At 36.1% G+C, this 18,197-nt stretch overlaps 2 protein-coding genes across 4 annotated transcripts in view; one reads left to right on the top strand and one right to left on the bottom strand.

Moving 5' to 3' along the window:
• PREPL (prolyl endopeptidase-like) overlaps nucleotides 1-13,986 on the bottom strand; it is a 34,711-nt gene extending 20,725 nt beyond the window's left edge. For 2 of the 3 annotated variants that reach the window (XM_012653829.1, XM_012653831.1), the window contains exons 1-3: nucleotides 13,734-13,952; nucleotides 1,842-1,964; nucleotides 184-250 (exon numbers count right to left, since the gene is read on the bottom strand). In XM_012653829.1, the coding sequence (XP_012509283.1) occupies nucleotides 184-250; nucleotides 1,842-1,964; nucleotides 13,734-13,952 (409 nt within the window). Of the gene's footprint in view, nucleotides 1-183; nucleotides 251-1,841; nucleotides 1,965-13,733 lie in introns of all 3 variants that reach the window. The other variant, XM_012653830.1, reaches the window with a different exon arrangement.
• A 2,226-nt stretch (nucleotides 13,987-16,212) lies between these two features.
• CAMKMT (calmodulin-lysine N-methyltransferase) overlaps nucleotides 16,213-18,197 on the top strand; it is a 387,185-nt gene continuing 385,200 nt past the window's right edge. The window contains exon 1 of the mRNA XM_012653828.1: nucleotides 16,213-16,350. Within this exon, the coding sequence (XP_012509282.1) occupies nucleotides 16,213-16,350 (138 nt within the window). The remainder of the gene's footprint in view (nucleotides 16,351-18,197) is intronic.

The raw sequence follows: 18,197 nt of genomic DNA, 5'->3' as shown, positions 1-18,197 counted from the left end.
TGTAATTGTTAACTATATTTTAGCAAACCCAGTTATTAAAAACTAGTCATTCAAAAAAAAAAAGAAAATTCAGAAATAACTTTCAAAAAATATTTTCTATACTTTTGAGAAATATCAAATTTCCTATAAAAAATGTGAAATCTGAAAAATTGGAGCATGTTAAAAGGAAAAATCGTGGTGTACCTTCTTCATCTTTGCAACGAACCAAGCAGCAACCTTCTTGATAATAAACGAAACCACCATGTTTAATCTGACAATGAAAAGAAATGAATGGTTTGTTTAATAATAATTTGATTAACCTTTTAATTGTCTGACTATTCAAAATGAAGAAGAAATGAGATCTCATATAAAAAATAGACCTGTTAAAGTATAATAATGAACACATATGAAATCTAAAATGGACCACTTTTTACAATATAGTTGGTAAGATATGGTTTTCATATATTCATGATCACTAGAGAGGTTTCTAATACATAAATACAAGAGAAAATAAAGAAAGGGTATAACAAACCCTATGTCAGTTTTCAGGACTGTACAAATCACTTCAGCTATATTTTGGAAACATCTGATATCTGCTTTTTGTTTTTTTGAGATAGAGTCTTACTCTGTTGCCCAGACTAGACTGCTGTGGCATCACCCTAGCTCACAGCAACCTCAAGCTCCTGGACTCAAGCGATCCTTCTGCCTCAGCCTCCCGAGTAGCTGGGACTACAGACATGCGCCACCATGCCCAGCTAATTTTTTCTATATATTTTTTAGTTGTCCAGCTAATTTCTATTTTTAGTAGAGACAGGGTCTCGCTCTTGCTCAGGCTGGTCTTGAACTCCTGACCTCAAGGGATCTTCCCTCCTCGGCCTCCCAGAGTGCTGGGATTACAGGTGTGAGCCATTGCGCGCAGCCCTAACATCTGATATCTGTATAGTGAATTTGATTAACTGAGATCAAGTGGCATGTTTAAGATAATCCAAAATGATGCAGATGGGGAAACTTACTCAGACTAGCCAGCAAACCCAGTCAATAACTTTCTGAGATTCTTTCCTTTAAAATATGTTGTGATCACCACCTGTACAGTCTTGATTTGATTTTACACAAAGTATCTCATACTCTGTGAGGTGACAAATACAGAGAATTTGAGATTGAGGCAATGAATATTACCCATGCATGAATAGTGCTCTTGTCTAACACCTACATATTAAATGCAATTGATTGATATGATTTTGGTGGCTTAAGACACATTTATTACTTGCTAGTGAGTGGCATAATTTAAATCTGGAATTCTTAATTCTTAACCTACTGTTATTACCATTTTACTATGTATGTGATTTTCACTTATAATCTGTGGTTCTGTTTTCCAATCTTATTGAAAAATTTTCAATATGTACGGTTAATCCATTTCATTTGACTATTTGTCACTGTGGTAACCATAAAATGGTTAAACAAATACTTGTCTTTCCTGGTATTATACTACTTAAAGTGAATTTCCTTTTATCAAAAAAAAGTAGACAAACTAATCAAATACTTTTCAAATAATATAGTAAGGAAATATGAAATAGTTTGATTTTGACTTCTCCTTGGAATAATTTAAAAATTTTAAAAAATCAGAACTGGTTGTTCCCCAAAGCCAGAATTAAGATATGCTTGGAAATTCACCTTAGTATTGATCTTTACATTTATTTTAAGGATCACACTCTGCTTATTCTTTGTTCTTTAAGTTTTTCAGCACATTTTAAAGGCCAAAAGCAGTACAATTTTGATGTGGGATTATGTCTATAAATCACATTGCATTTTGATGCATAATATCGAAATTTTTTTTTTTTTTAAAAAGACATAAGATATCCTACCTCCGCATTGATGATTTCATATTCTTCTTGTGGCTGTGTTTCTAATTTTGTTCTCACTTTTTCAAATGCATCCATATTTTTTGAAAGAGATTTTTCCTTTTCTTGTTTAACAGGTAGAAGATCCTGGAAAAGGTTTTATTGGTATGATCAAAATATTTCAAACTAGGAAAAAAAAACCTTTGCTTTATAAAGATGATTTTTATTTCCTTTTCATATAAGTATTATAATGTTAGGTCTATATCTATGAAATAATATGTGATTCACAGATTTTAAATGCTCTTTCTTTAGCTCATCAATAAAATGATCTTTTTTCATTTAAAAAAATATAAACAAAGAAAATAAGGTAGACACTTGATGGTTATACTATTATTTTAAATGGATAAGTCTTTAGGATGCAGGAGTACTAAGAAGCTCTGGAGAATGTTCAGAAATATTATGGAAAAAATTTATACATAATTAAGAAGAAAGGGAAATTCTATGAATTTTTACATTTAATAGTCAGGAATAAGAGGTAGAAAAATAAGTCTTTGAGTTTTATAAGTACTTTAGTACCTACTAAAGAAAGGAAAATATCAAAGAGAGAGGAAGACATTATTGTTACTAATAAACAAATTATTTTATTCACAGCCAGAGTTATAATAAAATTTTCCTACGTTATTAACCATAATTTTCTTCTCTTGTGATGATAACCCCTAAAACACAACTGTTTATGAAAAAGTGAATTGATGCCTTATAAAACAGGGCTGCCTTTTCAGTTTCTTTAAGGAAAAAATAATATATTCACTTTATGAAAGGAAAAACAAGGAAAAAATAATGGAGAATTAATCAACATAAGTAGAGATATAGATGAAAGCTAAATAAGCACTCACTGTGTCTTACTGGGAATGTCTAAGAAGCTGAGAGCTTTAGTTGACCTCCAGTGAGCAAATAAATAAGCTACAAATCAATAAAATTCGGATAAGGCAAAACCTTAGTTGTCAAATAAAAGTGTTTAATAATTCAACACTTCACAGGTTTGCCTTGTTTAAGCAAAAGAATTCTAGCCAAGATTTTCAACTTTAGCTCTCTGCCAAAGATGACAGCTGTACAGTGATTTGTACCAGAAGGGGCACTAAGCCTTTGGTAAGGATCTCCAACAGCTGGAAAATATTTATTGCACAAGTATGCCCATGATACTTTACCAACATTGTAGAGAATGTAAGTTTATAAATATAGATTATATTACAAAGAGTTTACAATCTAAAATTAAGCACAAGGATAAAATAGAAAAATCACCAAAACAAATTAAATAGAAAATTAATCATTTTCACAAAGGTTTTCCTTTCACATTTTTAGGGATGCTTTATAATTTGGATTAGATTCAAATGATCATTAATGGTGGTTGTGGTAGTCTGAATCATTCAGCCTCTACTTCTAATCATATAGTTAATTTTTTGAGTAATTACTTCAAGTCCAAATACCAGAGGTTATATGTTTACTTTTCATTTGTTTTTTGGCATTTCTAGAAAATCTATGGTTTATCTTTAGAGTAGTGAGGCAAATATCTATATCAATAATCCCCTCATATTATCCAAAAGAAACATTAAAAGTCCTAAGATCACTAGAAATCTATCCTGAATTTATAATATACCAATAGGAGCTGCTTTTTTATTTCCAGATATAGGTTTGCCTACTCTGTAATCCCCATTAGAACTTTTGAAGTAGAGTCAGGATAGCTATGAGAAGTACCTTTCTCTACTACCCTGAAGCTTCTAGCACATTCTACATCATGGAGCTGGGCTCTGCCACTTTTAAATACTCATTCTTACTGAGAGCCATGGTCGACATAGTGCTAAAGGCAACACAGCTATTTCCAATATTTGTCCTTTAAATTTACTTTACATTCCTGATTAACTTTTTCTGTCATAAATCCAAATGAACTGAATTTATCTGAGTCAAAATGACCCTGAAAGCAATAGGATTTTTGACTGCCTTAATGAAATGGAAGTAGAATTCAAGAACTTTCTAAAAAATTCCTCAAAAGGAATTACTCCCAAGGAAACTGAAATTTTATATAACATTCATAAAGCATTCCAAGTTGCTTTTGATTTTTGTTCTGTCCCAGGAACACCTACTGTTTTAGGTTTTCATTTCAATTTCAGCAAGCATTATCATTAGGGAACAGAGCTAAAGTTATCCATTAGAGCCAGGTATCTTAATACTTTAATAGTCTAGTTGTTTCAGGGGCATATAGTACTTAACGGAGCTGAAGTAAGGATGGCTTTTAACTTTCAATTTTAAGAAGGTTTACATGTACAGTATTTATGCAGTAAAGGAAAAAAGAAGCACTCCTTCCCACCTCCCAAGTGACCATTTTAACAATGAAAACTGTTAGAAAACAGGAGAATGGAATGTGTAATTTTATTATGGCAAAAAGTTTGAAATCTAAAGACAGAAAAATGGTAAAGTAGAAAGACACTGGACAGCCTTTTAGTCAAGACAGTACCACTAATAAATGTCTAATTCCAAGCCTGAGGCGGGGAGAATACAAGGGAGGCTTGGGAAATCTTTTGCCAGAAAGTAAGGAAATGCACAAAGATTAATGGAGACATGTTGAAAAGACACAATGACCAGTACGAAGGAGTTCCTATTAGCCAAATTTGGGACAATTTGAGCATAAAAAAGAATAATGACTATAACTGAGTATAACACATTAAATAAGTTCCCATTGATTATATTTGTGAAAATTTGAGTAACTCAAAAGAATAATGACTATAACTGATTATAATATACCAAAAAAATTAAAACCCACAATAATTGAATAATTAAATAATCCACAAGCAAAAACCCCCACCAAACCAAAATAATAAAAAAAAAGATGGAACAATAACAATTAAAAAAGGAAACTCTTCTATACCAGCTAATAAATGTAGAAAGAATAATATAATTAGAAAATAATCATTTAGCAAGCCCCAATGAAACAAATGATTTGGGTAAAGATCATTAATGGTTGTTAAGCTCAGGTTAAAGAATGCTGGGTAATACAACATTCTCACAGTACCAATGTATTACCCTATGGATTCCTTACTGACTGCAAAGGAAATAATGTCCCTTTAACAACAGAGAAAACTAATAGTTATCACTTTAACCAAAATGATTGAATTTAGCATCATTAGTAGTAGGACAAGCTGACATTATATGTCTCCTGATAATGCAATATGAAGCGTTACCTGAAGGAAAACAGAAAAAGAGTAAATCTAAAGGAAGTAGAAGAAAATAAAATTAATTTGTTTCAGTGAAAGTGCTAACAAAGAAACTGGAAAGAAAATCAAATATAAAGTTGGTTCATTTAGAAACCTATTAAAATGACAAGTATATTGCAAAACTGGTCAAGAAAAAAGACACATAAAGAATATGAGAAATGAAAAGGGTGGCATAATTACAGATACAAGAGATTTAAAAAAAATAATAAACATCTTTGTTAATAAATTTGAAAATATAGATGAAATGGATAATTTTCCAGAAAGAAAAAAATTACCAAAATTGATGCAAGAAATAGAAAAGCTATCTAAGTCAATAACCATTAAAGAAATTATATCGGTAATTAAGTGTTCCCTTCTTGAAAGAGATACCAAGCCCAGATGCCTTCAAAGGTAGCTTTCTTGGATCTTCAAGGAACAGATAATCTTCTCATATGCAAACAATTTAAGAAAATAGGAAAAGAGGTAAAACTATTCAACTTATTAGGCTAATGTAACTTTGACAGCAAAACTGGACATTAACGAATTAAGACAATTAAAAAATAAATCTTAATCTAAAATAAAATGAGATAAATCAATTAAAATTAAAGTCAGAGCACTCTGCCACTCAAAATCCTCCAGTAGTTTCTCATTTTGTTCAAGAAGAAAGGCAAAAATCCTTACAATGGTCTATAAGGCCCTAAAGGATCTTGCCCCATTACTTTGCTGGCCTCATCTACTACTACACTCCAAGCATGCCCACTTGTAACAGTTGAGCCACACTGGCCTCCTCGATGCTTCTTGAACATCTTGGGCTTGCTCCCACCCCAGTTTCTTAGAAATTGCTGTGCCCATGTCCAAATACCTCTTTTAAGCTTTGCTCAAATGTCAGCTTCTCAGCTAGGCCTTTTCTAACCATCCTACTAAAATAACACCCCTCCCTACCCCCACACCGCCTATTCATCCTTTCTCTATCTCATTTTGTTTTTCCCTGTACCTATTGCCTCTGATATACTTTGTATTTCATTCATATATTTCTTTTTTCTTTCTTTCTTTCTCCCCTTGACCCCATGGAGGATGGGAAGCTCCATGAAGGCAGGGATTTTTGTTTATATGGCTCACTGTTATATTCCCAATGCCTAAAATGGTGCATAGTAGGTGTTCAACAAATATTTACTGAGTTGAATAAAACACAGACAGCATAAAACATAAAATTTTAAAAACATATTTAAAGACATCATGAGGCCGGGAGTGGTGGCTCACACCTGTAATCCTAGCACTCTGGGAGGCCAAGGCAGGAGGATCGCTCAAGGTCAGGAGTTCAAGACCAGCCTGAGGAAGAGTGAGACCCGTCTCTACTAAAAATAGAAAGAAATTAGTTGGACAACTAAAAATATATAGAAAAAATTAGCCGGGCATGGTGGCGCATGCCTGTAGTCCCAGCTACTCGGGAGGCTGAGGCAAAAGGATTGCTTGAGCCCTGGAGTTTGAGGTTGCTACGAGCTTGACGCCACGGCACTCTTGCCCAGGTAACAGAGCAAGGCTCTGTCTCAAAAAAAAAAAAAAAAAAAAAGACATCATGAAGTGAAAAGACACAGAACAAATATGGAGAAGATATCTACAAGTACATATTAAAGACAAAGGACATACAAAGAACTCTTATAAATCAGAGAAAAAGACAAAAACACGGTCAAAGGACATACATAAGCATTCAAAAAGACAAAACCAATAGGGTCCATAAATGTAAGACAAGATGTTGACCCTCATTGTTAATTGGGACAATAAAAATTAAGCAACATTCACATACTAATTATCTGTCAAAAGGACAAAAAGAGAAAGGTCTGATAATATCAAGTGTTATTCAGGATATAGAGATAGAACTCTCATATATTCTGGTGTTAATCAATTTAGAAATTTTTGACAAAAACATAAGGATGTGCATACAATCAGGTATTATAATTCTAGGCATATACTCTATAGAAAGACTAACACATATGCATAAGGAGGTACATATGAGATCATGCTTTGCAGCATGCTTTTTTTGTTAAGTTCAGAAACTGGAAACAACCTACATGCTTGTCCAAAGAAAATGAATTGTGGTAAATAACACAATGGAATACTACACAACAGTTGCAATAAACTAGAGATAAATGCAATAAATGCAATAAACTAGAGATACATGTGTTAATGTAGAATCTCAAAATCATAATGTTGAGCAAAAAAGTAAAACCAATTGTATGTATATTATCTATATAAACTTTCAAAACATGCAAAATACTATCTGTGGATATAAATACATGTGTAATTTATATAGAAACATGCATGGAAAGATAAAGGATAATGTGCTCCACTAGGGAGGTAAAGGAATATGATCAGGGAAGTAGATAGGAGATTTCAGACATATTTATAATTTTTTAGTTAAGAAAAAATTCCCATTGTGTAGTGGGTACATAGGTAGGTATATGTGTTATGGTATTCTCTATGACTTCATATATATTTGTGATAATTTATACAGGTTAAGTATCCCATATCCAAAATATCTGGGACCAAAAGAATTTCAGATTTTGGAATATTTGCATTATACTTCCGGTTCCAAAAATCTGAAATCTAAAATGCTCTAATAAGCATTTCCTTTGAGCATTTTCTTTGAGTACTTAAAATGTTTCAGATTTTAGAGCATTTCAGATTTCAGATTAGGTATGCTCAATCTGTACTAAAAGGTATTAAAAAAGAAAGGTACTGTGAATTAGGTTAACTGAGGTCTAGTTCTGACCCTACTAATTTTCCTACTTAACCTTAGGTTCTGTGGCTTCAGTTTTTTCATGTGTATACAAAGAGCTCACATAATTCCCGATTTCTACTTACTACAAAGCTACAGTACTTCAGAGTGTGGTATTGGCATGAGGATAAATAGATCATGACAACTGAGCATCCAGTAATAAACCTGTGAATTTATGGTTAGTTGACTTTTGACAGGGATGCCAAGACAATTCAATGGGAAAAAAATAGTCTTCAAGAAGTGGTGTTAACTGGATAGCCATAAAAAAAAGAATAAAGTTGTACCCTAACTCTTCATACCACAGACAAAATGAACTCAAAGTGGATCATAGACCTAAAGAGCTCAGACTAGATGATTTCTGGCATCTTTTTTCCAGCAATAAAATTTATGATTACATGAAAAGAAAAAATCCCTTAACTATTAATTTATGCCATAGACACTTATTGCTTATCTACTGTGTGGCAGTCATCAGGCTATGTGTTGGGCGAGATGTATATTATAAAATTCTTGTCTTTAATGACCTCCCAATCTAATGGTGAGAGAGAAAAAGTATAAAATGATATAGTAAGTGACAGCATAGAGGTAAGTAAAATGTTATGGCCCTTATGGCTTCAATTACTACCTATATATAACAGCTCTTCTCAAATTTCACACTTGATCTTAGCCAAAAGGCCGAGAAGTGATTCCCCAAAGTCCAGACTCACAGATACAACTGCTATCAAAATCTCCACTTTAATAGTGAGTTATATTTATGCCTTCCCCTTCTTCACTCTTAGGATCTGAATAACAGCAAGGACACATATGTGGCTGTGAAATAAGTTCATCTGAAACATAAAGATGAACCAGATGTGTTTTAGAATTTTGTGATTATCAATCCCATTTCTATTTCAGTTTACAGAGGAACACCACCCTGCAATCAAATACAATAAGATTTTAAAGCAAAACATCTACTAAGTGGGATAAATAAAGATCATAATACCTTTGTGTCAATTTAGGTCAGGTTTTGCCCACTCCCCACCCTCTCCAATCAGTTTAAAAAAACCCTTTCGCTTTGTAAGAGGTTTTTGGATTTTAGAATCCAAACGGCAAAGGAATTATCACCCTATACTCTATTCTTCCATTAAGATGTCTCCCTTTGATGAAGTTTGACCGATTTTCTCTCTTCAATATTCCCTCAAATCTTCTATTTCTTTCTATTTTTAAAGTTATGGCCTTAGTTTAGGTTCTGATCTTCATCTGAGTTACTGACAAGGCTCCTTACTTCCAATCTATTATCTGCAATTCTCAGTGTGATTCTTCTCCTAAAATGCAAATCTGATTTCACCTACATTTTTCAATGGCACTCTATTGCTTTTAGAATGCTGCTGAAAATTCTTGCAAGATACACAAAACTACTTCTATGTGACCTGGCCCTGTTTACCTCTTTTGGCTTATCTTTAACCATTTTGGCTATACTACTTTGTAGTGATGTCCTCTTTTAATTCTGAGCTCTTATACATGCTGCTGCCTCTGCCTAGTTCCTTCTCCTACTTAGGTCTTGATCAAATGTTACTTCCTAAGAAAGGACATTTCTGATCATAGTAACCAGAGTAACTTCTCAGGAGGTAACATTTAATCAAGATCTAAAACAGGAGAAGGAATTCATGTAGTGGTGAATAGGATTAGGGAATAGTATGTAAAGGTCCTGAGATGGATGGGAAAGAGTGGTGTTCTTTGATCTGGGAGATGACCATTGAGGCATAAGCAATGTGAATGGGGGCAGAGGGTCATGAAATGAGAGAGGGGTTAGATCTTGCATGGCCTTAGATTTTATGGTGATGTAGTAAGTTCTGGAAGGGTTTTAAGCTGGAGAGTGACATAATTTAATTTATATTTTAAGATCACTCTTCTGATTATATGGAAAATGGGTTGGAAGGGAATAAGACGGCAAACAAAGAGCCTGGTTAGGAGTCTTTAGAGTGGTCCAGGTGAAAGATAACTAGAGTGATTATGGTAGAGATGGAGAAATATGGACAGATTCAATATATATTTTGGAGGTTAATGCAGTGTTTCTGAAAGCATGTCATACATTATTTGGGGCATATAAACATTTTAATAGAAAGAATAGAACTAGGACATCAAATCAGTGATTTACTGAATGTTATTTCTTGGGATGAGACAAGTTGATTAAATAATTAAGTAAATAATAGATTAGGTGGTATGAATATGGCAAAAGTCACAAAACTAGTTTAGGACACATTGTTAATGGACATGATGGCAGGGTCAGGGAATAAGAATAAGAAAAAATGTTTTCCAGTGTTCTTGTCTGAATAAATGACTATACAGCAATGAGATAAAAAAGACCTGAGTCAGGGGTAGGGGAGATGAAGTTCAACTATAGATAATTTGTTTGAGACGTCAATGACACGTCCAACCGGACATTGCTACTTAGGCAGCAAAACACTACATAGTTCAGAGGGGTGTCTGGGATGAAGATAATAGTTGCTATGGTACTTAAATCCATGGAATGGATAAGATTAATTAGGAAGAAATTAAAGAGAGAAAAAAGGACCAGGACCAAGCCCTGAGAAATCCCCAAATTCATAAGTCACATGGAAGAAAAGTTAGAAAAGGAGACTGAGAAGGATAGGCTTGTCAGAGAAAAACCAGGAAAATGTGGAGCCATGAAGCTAAAAGAGCAGAGTGTTCAAAGGAGGAATGGTCCAATGTGTCAAATTTGCTGGGTGTTTATTCAAGAGTATGAAAGGGTTGAAATATGTAACATCTTTGGTGACACTGACAGAGGTGTTAATGAAGGAGTGGAAGCCAGACTCAAGCAGGTTAAAGAGTAAATGGAATGTGAAGTAATAACCAATAATGAAGTTGTACCTATAAGGCAGTCCCACTCTAAGGATTATTACAAGAAAATTATTGAGACTACAACTTTTCTTTTCTGTCTGGCTTTTCTGAGTTTTACTTTAAAATTTCTCTTTTCTCCTTCTTTCCTGATGATGTTTTGAACCTGCTGATTATAACCAGTGATTCTTACACATCACAGATCACAGTGAAATCAAAGATCACATTGAAGAAGATACCTGTCAACCAAGCTATTTAAGAGACTATTGCAGGAACTGCTAATCTGTATTGCAGAAATAGGCAAATGACAAGTTTAACCAGAGGAATTAGTCTTTTCTCTTTACTTACTCAATTTTCTTTTTGTATCTTGTTCAAATTATCATGATCAAAGCTTCTGGGAATTATTTATGTAGGCAGAGCAGGATGATGTGGAGGATTAAAAAAATGTGGTATCTGGATAGATGCTAGTCTTTAAATATTACTAGCTGGCAAGTGAGTGTAATGGAATAAGTTCATCTTGCCATCTGGCTAATATAAAATGGAAAGCTAAGGTACTTGCCAATAAGAATTTCAGAATTGAATGGATTCAGTTAGGTTTAGATCAGTAACACTTGATCACCAAGCAACTCCACTTTCTAAATACAGATTCACTGTCAGTGGTAGGCTTAGAGTTTCAGAATTACCTGAGGAACTTTAAAAAAACAGATCCCTAGGCCTCAACCATTGAGATTTTGATCCAGCAGATGTGGGGTGAGATCCAGGAACCTGCATTTCTAAAATGCTCCTCAGGATTTCTAATATACAGCTAGGCTGCAGACATCGGTACTGAAGAGTCCCAACTTATAGGTGGTGATTTGTTGTTAAAGTAACAAGGTGGAGGTATAGAATCATAAAATTTTAGCATGCGGAGGACTTTAGAGAACACAAAGTTGAAGCACCCTATTTTGTTCCATCAGGAAAATTAAGAGTCCTGATTAGCTCACAGCCATACCAGTCATGGCTGGATCATTTGCCTTCTGGCATTTCTTATATGTGTTACCTCCTCTTGTTCTTTATAACTCATATAGGTAATAGATCTTTACTTTAAGCAGACATATTTTAATCAACCTAAAAGCACTAACTACTTTTTATACCTTGTTGTATTCTGTAAGAGGAACTCAGTGGATGCTTGAAGAAAGAAGGATATATGCATTGTCTAGAGGTCTCTTCATAGCTGCAGGGGTATCTTCATAAAGCTTCCTCAGGTCTTAGTGATCATAAAAGATAAAGACCACAACTTTTCCATCACATCATTTCTCATAGAGGGAGTGGCTGATATATGACATGTGAAAGCAGGACCACTTTATCAGGTAAAAGAATTACTTAAAGAGCTACTTTTCTTGGAGTCATTGAGTCAGGTTAAAGTTTCTAGGTAATAGGAATCTATATAAGAGAATTGAAAAGTTGCTTCAGGGACAACTGGAGGGAAAAAATAGTCAATCTCCAGTTTAAGGTGTGACCTAATCTCACAGCTGTCACCCGGATGGTAGTTGCTGCCTACTATTTATAAACTAAGGGTTAAAAATACAAGATGACAAAATGTTCTAAACACGACGCAAAATAAATTGATCTAATGGCCCAAAGTTTAGTTCAATAAGTAAAATGTAAAATTTTATCTTTCTAAAGTAGGATAAGGCAGTGCAAAGAAAGATAAAAATGAAATAAAAGTAAGGTATAAAGAATTTCTAAGTGAATAAAGTAGAATCAAAGTGCTAAACTAAGACAAGATGCTATAAAAAGGAAAATAATTTGAAAGACTAAAACATAAAGAGGAAAAGTCTAGGGAGACTAGGGACTAACAGATAAAAAGTTAAAAACAAGAGAAACACAGTAGTTGAGATTCCAAATAGGTCTGAGCTAAGAGAAGGGCAAAAATGGAATAAAAACGAGAAAAACTGGGTAAAAATAAGATTAAAAAGATAGTTTCTAAAAAGAGAAGCAGCTGCCCAGTGTCCATGAACAGAAGAAAGGACAAAATCAGATTCATACACATAATGGAATATTATTCATTTATAAAAAGAAATAAAGTTCTGATATATGCTACAACATGGATGAACCTTGAAAACATCATGCTAAGTGAGGCTAAGCCACTGAACTGTACTCTTAAAAATAGTTCAAATGGCAAATTTTATGTTACATATTTTACCACAATAACAGAAAGCCAAAACAGACTAAAAGAAAAACCACTATGCAAAGAAACAGTTAAAACCAGAAATTAAAATCATAAAATATTGCAAGAATATCACCCTCAGATGTAATTTAAGGAACCTAAGAAGTAAAGGTAAGTGAGCTATGTCACAGTGGAAGCAGCACAAATAGATAATTTACTCTCAAAGAAGCAGGATGACCATATAATTTACCATTCTAACCAGGACACTTTTGAGAGGAAAGGGGAAATTATTTATAATTACACAGGGACAACAGGTGGACTGGGACTGTCCCAGGCAAACCAGGATATGTGGTCACTCTACATATAAGGGCAATCAGGTCCTCAAGGTTGAGTTCTGCCACACAGCTTGAGGTCTGGCAGAAGTGTGATACTCCGAGAGTGTCTTCATGAAAGATCCAAGTGATCAGAAATGCATGACTGTTTTTCTTTTCTTTTTTTTTTTTTTTTTTTACAGAAAAATAACACACAATTACATAGCCTTTACTGAAGTTTACTAATTTGGGATTCATAAAACAATTAGCATATTATTAGATTTTATTAAGAGCTATAATTTGGTATTCTTGGAATTTTAGAAAGCTGAATTATGCTTTCAAATGCACTGGCAGGCACACTAAGGAAGTCTTGAGTTGAATCATTTTTAATAAATCTATATTTTTATAGATTACATTAGAGCTCTATAAATATATGTATATATTCTTTTATACTTATATTTGACTACAGACAACCAGAAAATTTTGAAAATCGAGTAAGGATTATTAAGAAATATAGTACTGATATTCTAACCATTCTTTATTTTTAAACTAAAATTAATCTTAATGACCTACAAATAGGTTAACTTAAACAGTCCATACCTTATGTGAGAAGCTCCGACTTGGGATGTTTCTTGCTAACTCTGATATCTTGGGTTTAGTCTGCAGACACTTGTTTAGGTGATACTTTTTCAATTTTATTCTATTGTAATAATGATCAGCGAAGTTACAGTGATTCAAATGCTGTTTCTGCATGCATTTCCCAAGGTGAGGAATACTACACTTCAAAGCTTGGAGAAATAATTTGGTCTTCTGCTGCATGATATCAAAGTCCCTGGTTTATTCTTTTTTTGGGGCTGCCAGCACATGAATGATTTCTTAGGTATCATTATACAGCAAAGGGTTCTCATCCCTCCCCTTCAGAGCCATGTACGCCTTAGGTTATGAATAACTTCAGAATGCTGATAAGTTACGTTAAATAAATCTAAAAATTTATATGAGTTAAAGTTTCATTCAAATCAAACTTCTTGGCAGATGTGACTTAAATGTCTCATTTGTAAGGTCAATTCTATCAGGCTCAAACTATGCAGCACTGATTCTGGTACACACAAGGGCAAACTAAAACAAAAAACAGAAAACAAGAAACAAAATAAAAATTTGTAAATAAGTACACAGACTTAATGGGGCATCTTAGGAACTCTGAGGGGTTTAAAAGGCAAAATGGCTTTGATGTTACATAGTTCTAGACATATCTTTGGTATGTATGTGGAAGATAAACTAGATAAGCCTAATGACTTAATAAAGGAATTATTAATAAAGGAATTATTAAGTAATGAGGGGGAGGAGAGATTAATATTTGTTGAGTGTTGACTATGTGCCAGATGCTTTTATCCACTTCGTCTAATTTAAACTTCATATGGACTTGATAAAGTAGTTATTATGATGCTCATTTTACAGGTGAGCAAATTGTGGCCCTGGGAGGTTTAAGCAACAGCCCCAGGTCACCTGGACAGTAAGTAGTATAGCAAAAAGTCCAGTCTGGTTTGGCTCCAAATATGGGATGTAACAAGCTATTGGACTTTAATGTTAAAAAGATATTTAGCTCTTTACTTAAAAAAAAAAACAACACTGTAAGATGTACAAATAAAATGTGAAGCCATCTCTCGTTTCTGTTGGGAGGCAGGTTTTATTAACCGTGATAGTCATTAAGTAGTTGAGGGTCAGACTTGGGTTCAGGTGTTGGCTGCTGCACTTAACTACCTATGTCTCTGGGCCTCAGTTTTTTTAGCTGCAGAAATGAAATAATGACACCATTTACCTTCCAGGGTAGTTGTTGTAAGAATAAAATGAGACTGTTAAGACCTTAATATATTGCCTGGCACATAGTGACCACTCAAATGGTAGCTACTATCATTAAGACAAGAATAACCTAGCTATGTTGCACACTGTTGAATGTCATCATGTAAGTGTTCCATAAAATGCCTCTTGGTATCAAAGGCAGAATACTGCGTCAAATTTACCACCGATTCGATCCGCTAGGACGCCCCCACCCCCTTTAATCTCCACGTATGTCGCAGCAAAATAACGGGCCAGTGGGACTAAGGGAGCAGAAGCCAACACTAGCAAGCAAGAAAAAAGAGGCCCCGAATAACAAGGGCCCTCAAAGGCCCTAAATCACTATATCTGTCTCCACAGCCTCAATCCATCCATGTTTCATTTACAGAGAGAAAATAGAATGCAAGGCTAGCGATGGGGGTGGGGTAGACACATGGGTGTTCCCAGGAAAACCTATTCATTTTCCCTGTGCAACTCTCCACCTCAGGTCTGAGTGCAAGAGAGTGGGAACAGGTGACGCAGTGATGGGACACGGGTCAAAAAGCAAGGACCAGGGGGCTGAAGGGTGGCTGGGTTAGGGAAGGAAGGGGAGAAGAGACCACCAGCACATCCCCAATACGTACGCAAATTTAAAGAGTCAGTCTGGCTCTGCACACAAACGAGTGAAGGCAGGCTGGAGAACCCGAAGCTCTCAGGAAGGAGCAGGTGTCACCCCAGGCGCGTCCAGTCGAAGTATGCGTCTTGCAGCCTGCAGAACGACAACCTACCCAGAGCCACCCGGAGCCGGCGTGCAGCACGCCGATCTACGTAACCCCAATCTGGCACGAGCAGTAGGCAGATTTCGCCATCTTTATTGTGGTCAAGGATTATTCTTGGGTTGCCGGGTTCTTTAGGTTTCAAGGATAAAAGCTTTTTGGTTCTTTGCTAGTCTTATGAGCTCGAAACGAAGCAGGGGAGAACAAAACCAAGAGGGACAGCGTCCCACTAGCTCTGGTACAGCTCTCTCAGGCGCTGATCTGCCCTCACTCAAGATGGCCACCAGCAAAATGGTGCAATGGCGTGACAGCGCTGCCCTGGTTGCCAAGGAGACGCGAGTACCGGAAATGCGGAATTCGGGGAGGGTGCGCACGCAAAGGCGGTAAGGGAGAGGCTGGGCGTCACAGGTCCTGACAGGGAAGAAGTAAGGCAGGTCCTGGTAGGGGAGAGCTGTGGCGGCGCCACCTCGAGTGTAGGTAGCTCCAATGCGATGGAGTCGCAAATCGCGGACTCTGGGGCTCGTGAGACTGCGCTAGCCGCAAGCGGGGGTCCGGCAATGGGCAACACCGCTGGGGGACCCACAGTCTCGGCGCCCCTGGGAGCAGCCCGGTGGAAGCTCCTGCGGCAGGTAAGGGAAAGCCCGCTTGCTTCTGGCCACTCCCCTCACACTTACTAGCCGAGCAGCCGGCCACAGCTCTCTCTCCTTGGCAGCTCTGGGAGCTCCCTCTCAGTTTGCCGCGTGCCACCTGAGAAGCGCCCCCTTGCTTCACCTAAGCGTCCCACCAAAAAGGAGGAATCTGATGGAATTGGGCGGGGAGGGGGACAGCCATGACTGAGCTCCTGGGAAACTCGGATCTAAGTAGAAGAACCTCTTCTAGACATTTAACTACGTCGAGGGGACTTTCCTGCTTCTGTTTTGCCTCCTTCCCCAGGTTTCTTCTTCTTGCTTCTTAACTCCTAGCCTGGTTCTGGTTACCGATGCCTAGTCTGCACTCTCTGGCCCTAAGTCTCTTGGAGATCAGCGTGGTTGACTGTGTTGGGACTCTGACACTGCACGCGTTCCCTCGGGTTCTTCCGTATAGCGGAGAGTGAAGAGAGTAGGAAGAGCGCGCTCTCTCTCTTTCTCTCTCTCTCTCGTTTCCCAACTATTGCGATTTTACTTGAAATTGTGCTTTTAGTATTTTGGGGGTCACTTTGTTTGCAATTGTCTCAAGTCAACTTTTCGTAAGTGATCTTTTAGTGCTGTTAAGACATAACTTAGCGGAGTTATGAGTTAAGTAAATCATTAGAATTAAGTACAATCATTTCTTTGCTCATGCATTGGCAGTTTTTCCAGAGCATTAATGATCTGGTTTTGCTATTAATGTTACAAATTATTATAGGGTAGCAAAATGCATAAACTCATAGATCATCATAGGACCTGTCTATGGCGAAGTAAACATATTACAATGGAATTATCAAAGCAGTAAATTAGGGTCTTAAATTAATCAAAGCTTCATATGTCTATTGAGAAACACACTACTATTCTCTTTTGCTGTTCTATGACATGACTTCAGTAATTGTTAGTATAGGAAAAACTTAAGGTAACCATCACTTATTTTCATTCAAAATTGCAATCTAAATCAGAACAATGACAAGTTTCAGCTATGGCTGTCATATGAACTCTCCACACATTTTGACATTTAATGTTTTGGTATATGTGTGCCTGCTTAGAGTCTTATCCTCTTCTTTACTCGGTGAATGTTCATCTTTCACACCTTCATTGCAATCTACTCTTCTGAGGAGCCACTCCTAATGCCTCTGGGCTGAGTTAGAACCTTGGTCCACTTTACCAGTGAACCCCTTGTCATATTGTTTTGTGATCATCTGATCAGAGTTTTACTTTCTCACTAGAATGGGTGTTCTCTCTGGGAAAAGATGATGTTTTATTAATTTCCATCCTTTGGTACCTAGCATAGGGCCTGGCTAGTTGGTTTTTAGTGGATATTGTTAAATGTTTGTGGAATACCTGAGAGTAAGGACAGTCTTTAAGTGGCCCATAGCACCTAGTCCTTAGTGTATTGTATCAGCTATTGTGAGTAATGAACAACTACAACATCACAATGTCATACAACAGTATTTATTTTTTTTGGTACATCTAGGGGCCACATGGGAGTCAACTGACCTAGGCTGTGGTCACCTCAGTAGCTCTATGCTGCACGTTTGGTACACATACCTCTAATGCTTGGACTAGTTGGCCGACATGTTCCCAAAGTGATGGCAGAGGTATAAGAGAGCAAGCCCAACCATGGAAACACATTTAAACCCCTGCTTGTATCATGTCTTTTAAGATGCTCTTGGGCAAAGTAAGGTACTTGGCCAAGCCCCAAGTCAAGCGGTAGGCAGGTATAACTCTCCGTGGAGGTGACAAGGAGGAAGTGAATATGTTTCTATAATAATCTAATCTATCACATATATTAAAAATTTGTAGGCTCT

Source organism: Propithecus coquereli, unplaced genomic scaffold (genome assembly GCF_000956105.1).
Source record: "Propithecus coquereli isolate 6110/MARCELLA unplaced genomic scaffold, Pcoq_1.0 Scaffold43, whole genome shotgun sequence".
NCBI classification, from domain to species: domain Eukaryota; kingdom Metazoa; phylum Chordata; class Mammalia; order Primates; family Indriidae; genus Propithecus; species Propithecus coquereli.
Note: the sequence above shows the minus strand (reverse complement) of the source record. Positions and strands in the feature narration are given on the sequence as shown.